This window comes from Crotalus tigris, unplaced genomic scaffold, assembly GCF_016545835.1.
Source record: "Crotalus tigris isolate CLP2741 ecotype Arizona unplaced genomic scaffold, ASM1654583v1 scf7180000018504.2861643, whole genome shotgun sequence".
NCBI classification, from domain to species: Eukaryota; Metazoa; Chordata; class Lepidosauria; order Squamata; family Viperidae; genus Crotalus; species Crotalus tigris.
This window is the reverse complement of record NW_024097043.1, coordinates 1,680,203-1,691,162: the sequence shown is the minus strand read 5'-3', so window position 1 is coordinate 1,691,162 and position 10,960 is coordinate 1,680,203. Positions and strand designations below refer to the sequence as shown.

General features: G+C 35.3%; 1 protein-coding gene across 5 annotated transcripts in view; it reads right to left on the bottom strand.

Moving 5' to 3' along the window:
- Positions 1 to 835: 835 nt before the first annotated feature.
- RIC8A (RIC8 guanine nucleotide exchange factor A) overlaps positions 836 to 10,960 on the bottom strand; it is a 30,453-nt gene continuing 20,328 nt past the window's right edge. For all 5 annotated transcript variants that reach the window (XM_039353206.1, XM_039353205.1, XM_039353208.1 and 2 more), the window contains 5 exons: positions 10,107 to 10,202; positions 8,885 to 9,029; positions 7,567 to 7,711; positions 6,319 to 6,438; positions 836 to 3,454 (listed from right to left, as the gene is read on the bottom strand). In XM_039353206.1, coding sequence (XP_039209140.1) covers positions 3,319 to 3,454; positions 6,319 to 6,438; positions 7,567 to 7,711; positions 8,885 to 9,029; positions 10,107 to 10,202 — 642 coding nt within the window. In that variant the 3' untranslated portion in view covers positions 836 to 3,318. The remainder of the gene's footprint in view (positions 3,455 to 6,318; positions 6,439 to 7,566; positions 7,712 to 8,884; positions 9,030 to 10,106; positions 10,203 to 10,960) is intronic.

Below are 10,960 nucleotides of genomic sequence, written 5' to 3'. Positions count from 1 at the left end.
TTGGCTGTTTTGGCAGCTGCAGCACACTGCTGGCTCATATCTAAACGATTGTCCACTAGGACTCCGAGATCCCTCAAGGTACCCTCTATACTATACCTGTACATTTGCTTTTTCTTGCCTAAATAGAGCCTTGCTTTTTTCACCATTGAATTTCATTTTGTTACATAGCGCCGTTTTGTTAGATAGCGGCCATTTCAGCATCTCTTGATTAAAGCTTTTATTCTCTGACCTTGATTTTATTTAATTTATATTTCAAAAAATCCTTATAATTCAGTTTTATCAATCCATTGGTGAGGTATCCTCAACAGACTCAACATCAGTTAACTAGTTTCCTGTTTATTATCCCCTTAAAAGAGATGGTGGTGTGTCTTTTTAGGATTTTTGATTTCATTTTATAGTAGTCATTAGAATAACAGTGAAGAGCTCTTCAGATGTTTGTTGATAGATTACAACTCACAACAGCCTTAGCCAAAATAGGCTAAAGTAAAAAATGCTTTGAAATGTAATCCAGCAAAATCTGAGGAAAGTCATGAATTCTCTTTTCCTACCTTATGTTATCTTCAAAAACTGTGAGCAAAATCTCTTCTAATCCAAATTAGAAGTGGCTGAAAGATAAATAAGCCAGGTTAGATCTTCCAAACAAGCAATCACGACAGATTGAGCATATAATTAGTGAAATTGATATTTTGTTCTTCCCTTATCAACTCAAAATTGTCTTGGCCGTAATATTTCTGTAAATAGAATCATCCACATTGATTTTAGCTAAGCCTTACATCTTTTTAAATATCCATCTGTTTTTAAGAATCACTACCCAAATAATTATAAGACAGAAGTCTACACCTTGGTATTGGAAGGGTTTGTTTATTCCAATGAAAATTTTTAATGTACATTTGTGCTAAGTTTTGAATTGCTAGTAAAATGAAAACAAGCTGGGAAATGGAATTCCTTTCTAAACTAGGAAGTTTAAATTCAGGTAAAGGATAAAAGTAACCTGTGAATGCAAAATGGTATTGAAATACAGAAAATAAAGCAGATAATTTATGGAAATAAAGCAGTCTTTTGTCTCAACAGTTCAAAGAGCAATATTATTTCAGACAACTAAACACGTAGGAGGAGGAACACAAAAGTAGTGTTAGACTGAAAAGATCAAAGTCCTATTGCAAATACTGTATCTACATATACTTCATTGTGGACAAAATATATCTCTTTCCCATATATTCCCCATATTTTATTTTGTGCGGTATTTTATTAAACATTACAATTAAAATTTTAAATGCTAATACAAACTAGGAAAAAATAAAATGAACAGAAAAAATAGTGCAGAATACAGAAAAGAAAAAAATATAGTAAGGAAAAATATAAAGAAAAGACTTCTCCCACCACAAGCATAAACAATTTTAATATCCTTTTTATCTTCTCTTAAAATGCAAATTATCTTTTTACTAGATCTCATCTCTAAACAAATCCTTAAAACTTCATCATTTAGTCCTTGATCAGCAAATATTCATTAAGCATTACCAGAGATAACATTTATTTTAACTTAAATCAAATAAACCAATTTTATATTTCTACCTTTTACTTTTAACAATCTTGATTTTTGATCCCTTCAAATGTTTTAGAACGTGATTTTTTTTTTCATTCTCACAATTCTTTTCACAAAATTCTTCAAAACTTTAACAAGTCTCTTGTAAGTCCAATATAGGAAAGATATCCAGGTCACTCTTTTTATTTATTATTTGTATATCTCTTTTAATTATTAAGAAATCAAACGGTTTTATTTTTATATTCAGTGTAGCATCTTTTTCTACATAATTTTTGTAGCCTGTCATTTTTAAATTACTTTTAGGTCATCTCAGTCTTATCCAGGAAAACTTGTTCTCTTCTATAACATCTTTTAAACACAGTCTTTTTATAACGGCAGACATTCTGAAACTTAACTTTTGAGCCATTGTTCACAAGTATCCCTCAAAAAGTCCAATCTTACAATATTTTGTTCCATTCTGTACTAATAAGTCAAGTTTAAATGTTCTTCCCCTTTATTATCTTCATAATCCAATTTTTACAATGTTATTATATTTTGTTTAAAGAATCTAAAAGGACAGCATTTCCCCCTGGGAAGGATTCTTATAATTAATTTCAAAATTTTATTTCAAATTTATCTGGACCCTTATTCCAATTTTAATTTTTCAAAATCAATGTTCTAACCTTTTGTGCTATTTAGTAAAAACATTTTTTTAAGTCCTTAAACTTAATTTAAAACTTCTCTTGCTAAGGATGGAAGGAAACTTACTCATTGCTCTAAAATCTGTTGTTCCAAGGATTCTGAAAGCAGCTAGTAAGCAATTTCCAAGTGATTAAAAAAGGAAGTATGCAAACCATGTGTCTATAAAGACACTGACTGCAGCTTGGATGGAGATAGTGCTCTCTTGTCTCCCAAAGTGCTAAACTTGCTGGACACTTCATGAGGAGCAACTGTCTGGACCATATATGGGCAATCCTTAGTCTTCTCCTTGTCTGGAGAGGAATCCAAAAGAGCTGGTCCACTTGCTGTCTCTTCATTTCACTGCAATTGTTGGCTTCCCTGTCTTTAGTTCTCCTTTCTTCCCAGGAAATTCTACATTCCCATATTTATTTAAAGTACTTCCTTGCACCTACACACACACGCACAGATACACACACACAAAATACATGCACACGCTCATACTTTCAACAATGGCTCTTTCGTGAAGATTTCCAACCATCCTTAAGGTGTTCTGAAAAGGAATGCTATGCAACTACATTGATTGTCAAATAATACATTCATAAAAATGCACACTTACTTTGTTCACACATTTTTATATTTCTAGACATGTATACTATACATACACATTCATATTTGCCTACAGATCCCCTGTGTGTCAACCATGACAGTTTTAAATGTTGTGCTTGGCTCAGGGATTAACATATGTCCTAATTCATACATTTTTTTCTTCCTAAACAATTGACTACATGCATGTACTCTTAGTGTTCCATGTGCTATAAGCTCATTTGAAATCACCCTGTCTTGCATCCATGCAAATATGCTGGAAAGACTTTGGAATGCATCAGAGGGTGAGACTCTTAAACACTGAGGAGAAAAGACAGTCAGAAAGACAAAGCTGTAAAAATATTTCCAGAGAAGAAGTGCTGTAGGGCTGCCGAAGCAGAAATTAGATCGATCTGGGTGGAGGAATCTAAGCCACCAAAAGTCTTTTTCCAGGTGTTTGTATCAGAAGATCAGTCCTGATATATAGAGAAAGTAGCAGGTCCATAGACTTGTGAGAAATAGAAAAGGATGACTTAGTCTATTTCCAAATCAGAATCAGATGATAACCTCTGCTCAGCTATCTGATGAACAGCTTCATCCAGGGAGGTTACGTTGATAGAGCTTAAATTGCCATCAGGATCCAGGCCCATTGGTCTGATGATTTGCTGTCTTCAAAGGAGAAAAAAAAGAAGAAATAACAGTGATGAAAAAAATGATTTCACCTTAGAGAAAAGTCTTACAGAAACTGCCATGAAATGTCTTCTGACAAGTGAACATGATGAAGTGTTTATTCATTGATTAAGCTATGAAGATCTTGTGTGAGAATCTGAGTCCTTTTGTTAAAATTGAAACAAAATATTACTCCTAGCAAAAATAATCCTAAAATTTCCAGAGATTGATTCACAACTTGGTTTTGCTAACAGACGTTTTTTTGAAGAAGGTATGAAACTTCAAAGGATTCTAAACAGACACTTTGAAATGTAATTGTTATTTGTTTTATATGAAAAACTCTTGAGTGATTTGTAATTCAATTTGGCCCCAATCAGATGCCTTTTTAGCTCAGTTTTTAAAAACCTTTATTTGGAAATTCATACTGGATTTAGAACCTATATATGGCAAACTTATCAGTGTCAAACGATCCACCAACAGTGCCAGTGAAGCTCCTTTTAAATTACCAAAGAAACATGACTAAGTCTCCTGAATCTCAATTTTGTGAAGGTTTTAGGAAGCAAACTCATTGAGCAAAAGGCCAGCTTATTAACAGGCTGTTTTCCAAATTTTTGAACAGTTCATACATGAATGTTCTTCAGGGGATACTACTAAATAATATAAAATGCAAATTTCCTAATATTCTTCAGGTAGCCACTCTGTTTATTTTAAGAGTGCCATTAGGATGTTTAAAGTAATAAAATTATGCTTTCCTCATATGGCTCAAGTAGCATTTTAATGCTCATAGAATCTGAATAGAATTTTGAAACCAAAACAAAATAATTTGTATAATTAAACTGGTATGTCAAGTCATATCCCCCTGCAAAACATATTGGCCATTTAGTATGTGTGACCTCAGCCTAAGAACCTGATTTTGGGAGGGACTTCCGGTATTGCATCGTAGTGACACAGCCGAGGGATTGCGGGGCTTTGCCCCCCATGGCTGGTTTCATCCTGCCTGGGGACCCTAAATGGGTCTAAAGTCACCCCCGAGAGGCGACAAAGGAGGGGGCTCCCGTTGATCACGGAAAGACGGCAGTTAATCTGTTTGATCTGGGGGAAGCCCTCCAAACTTACAGGAGAAAGGCTAGCTATACTCCGATGATTAGCCCAAGCTACCGGCAGCTGAAGTCCAAAACACTAACTAGAACAGACTGTGAACAACATGTTTGGAACTAGGTGAGAATATTGATCTTTTCTCTTCTACTTTGTAACTGACTTCCTGGAAAAAATCCCCCAAAAGTGAGAATTTGTTTCCCATTCCCATTCCCAACAACATTAGTAAAAACACAGGAAGAATCCACTGGCAAGCTGAACATACTGACTTGGAAAGCTACTTGGCAAAAGAAGAAAGCTATAGTCAGATTCAAGAGATCAGATGATTTGATTTACCAGATGAAATACTATATGACTAAACACTTATTTGAATATGGTTAAAAGAAATAGATTAATTTTGGATATAAATGGGTCCTAAAGTAAGAGGGATGAGATTTATAAGTAGTATAGTATTTTTTTATGAGATAGGAAATGTAAAAGTATTGGGATGGCTTATGTAAATGAAATGTTTGGATACGTAAATGTAATTAATATTGAGAAAATCATAACTGACAAGAATGTTTTGAATACTGAGGGGAAGTTAAACTTAAATAAGAATTCTGAAAACAAAATCTATAGTGACTTAATAAGATGACCTTTTGCAAACACAACTGAAGCAAGCTGATTAGAAAAGATGTTATACACTGATGTTATTTTATTCTCTATAAACACTAGAAAAATGCTTACATTCAATTTTGTATGTATCAAAAGTACTAAGAACTGTATTTGCTCAATGTTGATAAAAGGAGAATACAGTTAACCAACCTGCCTCCAGAAGCAGTGAATGCTCCAACACTGGAAGTTTTTAAGAAGAGACTGGCCAGCCATTTGCCTGAAATGGTATAGGGTTTCCTGCTTGAGCAGGGGATTGGACTAGATGACCTCCAAGGTCCCTTCCAACTTTATTATTATATTACTACTACTACTACTACTACTACTACTACTACTACTACTACTACTGAAAGAAGAGAAGATCAAGGAAATGTATCACTAGCTAGCTAATATGTTGACTGTGGAATTATAGAAATTAATTATTATTAATTGTTAAATATATGAACCCAGACAACATGTTGTTTACTAAGCACTAAGGATTGTTATTGTAAAAAATTAATAAAATATATTTAAAAAGAATATGATTTTGGGATCCTTAATGTTCTGTAGTAAGGCCAAGCCAATGTTAGAATTGCCACTGTAAGTAATAGCCCTAATATCCTTTTCTGTTGAACTAACCAGAAAATTGCTCTGCAATTCTTTCTGATATCATTTCAGGCTTTGTCACAGATTTCTTATTCTCACCTCTTAAAACTTCCCACTTTTTACATACAGCAAGATTTTCCAGCAAGACCAAACATGTTTTAAAAACCATAGTATGACAACTATTACGGTCAATCTATCCTGGATAATTTTACTGAAGTTTGAAGGCAGAGCACCACTTCAGCTCCTTTCAGCGCAGAGATTATGGTAATATAATTAAATGAGGAAGACTAAATCAATCTCTTCAACCATCCTCTGGGCTCACAGTTTTGCCTGCAGACATTTCTTCCAATATTAACAGAACCATCAAACTGAGTAGTAAATTAGTCCAAAGAAAATTAAATAGTTTGAAATAACTTGTCTGAATCCATTGTAATTCTGTATTTTAGAGGTTTTGATTTAACCAATTGCTTTCTTTCAGCCTGTTCTCCTACTAACAATCCATTTCTGGATAATTATGCTGTATCTTTTAGTACCTGGAGAGTTTGTCAAACATGTTCACCAGTTTCATTGCTTCAAGCTCCTTCTGTTCATCTGTCATTCCTTCCATTGGATTAGGAAGCTTTTCCTCCACACGTCCAGTAATAGGATTAATGCTAAATAGTTGAATCACATAGTAACCAAAGAAAAGAAGGTAGAATATATGAAACACAAACAATGAATCAACAAATCCAATTCATTTTTTTAAGGAAGTTAACTATAATCAGCTTTTCCGCTTGTAAAAATCAAAAGGGCACAGGGACTTGGAAGATGTGATAACTGTGCTAAAATTTATATCATATATTCCCTTCTTGGATGTTGTTTTTTAATGGATATATTGAGTAGCCTAAAAATATAACTCTAATATGCATTTGATTAACACAAACACATGCTACTAAAATGAAGAGGAACTATACAGAATATTCAAATAATGTTGGATTTCTCTTCCCAAAACATGTCCATTACATTATTCTTCTTTATTTAGTTTTGTCCATTAATTTTCTGTTACTTCTAAAGTTAATTAATTTTCTTGCTTCTAAAATTACAAGGAAATTCTCTGTTTAATACATCTTACATAGAGCAGTTGCCTTTCTACACGTTACACTAAATGTATGTAAGCGTACAATAAATGTGTGCAGAAAAATTGGAGGAAAGTGAAGCAGGAGGGGAACATATATTACATTACATGTTTCCCTCTTGTTTCACCTTCCTCCAATTTTAAAATAAGATGTAATTTTAAAAAATGTCAAAATACCTAGAGTCCAACTTTGTGCATATCTATTGGGCAATTGCCTCTTGATAACTGTCACTGTCAATTAGGTCAAGAGCTGGAAGTAAAAGGAATTGTCTAATTGTGAATAACTTGGCAAGAAGTGAAAGAGACCATGAACAAAGAAACAAATAGAAAAGAAAGAGACCACTGAACAAAGAAACAAATAGAAAAGAAGAAACTTAAGAGAAATCAAATAACAAAATGAGGCAGGGGCAGTCAAAAAGCAATAGGTCTTTTTAAAAAATGAGATTCCACTGAGTATCAGGAGGTATTTTTGATGGTAAGAGCTCTTAAGCAGCGGGCTTTGTAAAACAGCTGTGACATTCATAGGGAGGGTGGTTGATTTAATGGATCCTGCAAATGGATTCCTTCTATGCTAAGATTCTAACATCCAAATATGACAGGGATTTGCACCAAAGAAGCAGAATCAAAGATCATATTTAAAGAAGCAAAGTATGAAATGCATCCCTACTTGGGTTTTGCTTCCTTGTATTCCTCTGTATCAGTATCTTCATCCTCAGAGTATTCTCCTTCGGTCTGTCCCCCAGCCATGAGGCCTCGGGCTGCAAGAAGACCAGCAGCATTTCCATATCCCGTGTACTTCACAAACCGTGACACTGTGGAGACATAGAACAGTGATGACAAACCTTTTAGCGACCGAGTGCCCAAACTGCAATCCAAAACCCACTTTTGCATCGTTGAGTGCCGGGGGGGGGGGCCATTGGGTGGGCGCGGCCCATTGGGTGGGTGCGGCTGCGGCTGCGGTGATAACGGCAGACTGGGTGGGACTAAAAAGTTCAATCAATTCCAACTTTGCAAGATCTTTTTTTTCCCACAAGAAGTTGAAATTGACCGATTGAACTTTTTTTTTTTTTTTGCACACGGCAGCGGAGGCCTAAAGTGAAAAGGTTTTATAAAACCCAGCTGAAGCTCTAGGACTGGGGTGACGGCACGCGTGCCCACACAGAGGGCTCTGAGTGCCGCCTCTGGCACCCGTGCCATAGGTTCGCCACCACTGAGATAGAAGGTCAAACTTTCTCATTAGTGTAGAAGCAAATGAACTGAAATAGTAGCAAATACATCTCATTTTTATCAGACTAGCTTATCAAGGAGGTACATTCTTGCAAACCCACAAATCACAGATAAGGAAGAAGCTAAGCTGACCAACAGGATTCCTCTCTGTTACTGATACAGCTGGATGGAAGCATGACTCATTTGGATTAGAAAAACTTTTTGATTGTCACCACTTGTTTAGAATCATTCTTATATAATATTATAGTGAACCTGGTAAAAAATTAATTTTATTCTTCTTCAGGCCACTTCCTTACCTTTTCCTCAAATAGGAAAATTAGGTAGATGTCATATATGTTAGAAGGTTGCATACTGTCTACAAGGCAAAGCATTTAAAAGAGAAATACTATCTGAAAAAGGCATCTTTGCAAAGGTACTTTTCCTGTTGTAATGTTCAAGAAAACCAATAGTGGCTTTGCTGTGAGGAAAAGTCTGATTAACAGCTACAACGAATTCCAAGCCCGGTAGCAGCACATTTTATTCAAGTTTATTTATCTTCTTCCCTAATTTTAAAATTGGTCCAGTGAATGACATTTCCCTTCATTTCCATGCAATATAATTTAATCCAATAACCTATGAGATCCCAGTTTACCTGCATTTTTAATTTTCAACCACCATCCAAATAACATCTCAGAGGGATCAGCTTGTTCCTATTTACTTATTCAAACTGCAAGTATACAACAGGCCCGAGATGAACAAGTGAGAGCATGGATAATTACCACTTTCCTTGCAGAGTACAAACAGGAACTCAGCAGCACAGTGTTTCACATCCGTGTCAATATGAGTCATGAGGCGTACAAGTTTATTTCTCAGCAGGTTTCCCACCTCAGGTCTATTTTTCACATCCCGTAATGGAGGAAGTATCTGTGAATCCATGGAAAGCCATAAGTGATCCTTAGAGCCATATTAAACTTGGTTTCATGAAGCCCTGAAAATGACTTCAGAAAGATTAATCTCATCCTACTAAATACAGATGCCTTCTTAATGTACTGATATATTGATAATTTCTCCTGTTTGGGTTTTTGGGAACTCTGGACTTGTGTACTTGTGGGTAATGTTACTCCCTTCTTTACCTGGTGGGTCAGCTAGGACTTAGTTTGTGAACCAGAGAATTCAGACTAAGGGAAAACTGAGGGCTGGGGAGGAGCTTCAATGGCACCGTAGGTGGATTGTTTGACACTGTGATAAGTAAGCAGTAAACGGGCTCTACTTAACCTCTGCCTTGCCAGAGTGACTTGGGTGAACATGTACCTACCTGAAAGGGATACCAAACATTTATGTTCTAAATAAGAAACCAGCAATGTATGGTTCACATACAGCCCACAGACTCTTTTTTGCAGCTCAGTCCTCACCGTGAATTATACTGTGAAAACTCAATTACAAATCCTTGAATAACAGTGACAAAAGTTTCCCCCTTTGCTTGGCAAATGATAAAATAGAATTAAGAGAAATACTCAAATGCATTTCTCCTCTTTAACCACTTGTTGTGCTTGCTGAGTACCACATACTCCTGATCACCTATTATAAAGATATGTTGTCTCAGTGGTAGCAACTAGTCACCCCTGGCTGATTTTGGAAACTAAACAGGGTTAGCTCTGGTGCGAATTCTAGAAAAAAAGTAGAGGAAACCAATTGCAAATTACTTCCACAGAAATACCAAAAGAAATGCAGGGATATGATCATTCAGAATACAACACAACATGAAAGTCTTTACATTTTATATAGCAATTGCACTATCCAGAAAATGCAAGAATACAAAAAAAATCTCCCTCAGAACTTTATTAAGAAATATCCTGATATCCACAGATTGCATTCCAATAGCACCAGAAAGACAGTTTCATACTATCAATGCTGTACATTGTCTTTTAAATAAATTTGGCCTCATACTGTAACTGGCTCAGCAAATTTTAATTTATGGGTCTTGCTTGATTAAAATGGTACCTTTGATTTAAGGAATTTCCTTGTCTGTCGATGGACCCGGGCACTTTCAGTCAGCAAGTTCAACACTGGAGTAAGACTCTCCTTGAGTTTGTGACCCTGTGAAAGAGGAGTAAAAAGAAAGAGATTTAATCAACTCTACATTAAGTTTTCTATGCATGAAAATGGTTTGTAGGTATGGATTTTTTTTAAAGTGAAAATCAACCATGTTAGTTAAAATTGCAGAGTAACTACAGGTCAACAAGAGACTACATCACACTGACCAGAGCAATTCTGAAGACAAAAAAACATGTTTTATGAAAGCCATCTACCTAAATTTCATTTCTACATAAAATTTCCTCCCCAATTTTCCTTCAGCAACTGCTGCTACAATTTCATGTCCTGACATATTCATGCCCTGACATATTCAATGTTTATATGTCCTGACGTATTCAATGTTTTTTTATATAATGAATGCCCTAGCAGGTAGCCGCATCTATTCAAAGTTTGATTCCAAAAAACCTCTGCAGGATCAAACCTAGTTAGTAATTAGAAAGAAAATTATCAAGACATCCCATAATTAGAGTCTAGACCAGGGCATTTTTTTTAACAAATTCACAGAAAAAGATAACTACAAATCACTTTTGTATTATTGCCAAAAGCTGCTACACATTTGTGCAATCACTAAGAAGTCAGGTTGACTTGAGGGAGTCTTTTCTTTTTTACATAATGAAAAATCCTAGCATTAATGCATGCAAAAAGCAATATTCTTCTGCATGAATGTCTGACTGGATGAGAATTGCTTTGTATACAGATAGTCTTTGACGTCTCACCAGTCCCTTAGTGATTATTCAAAGTTATAATGGACTCCCCCCTCC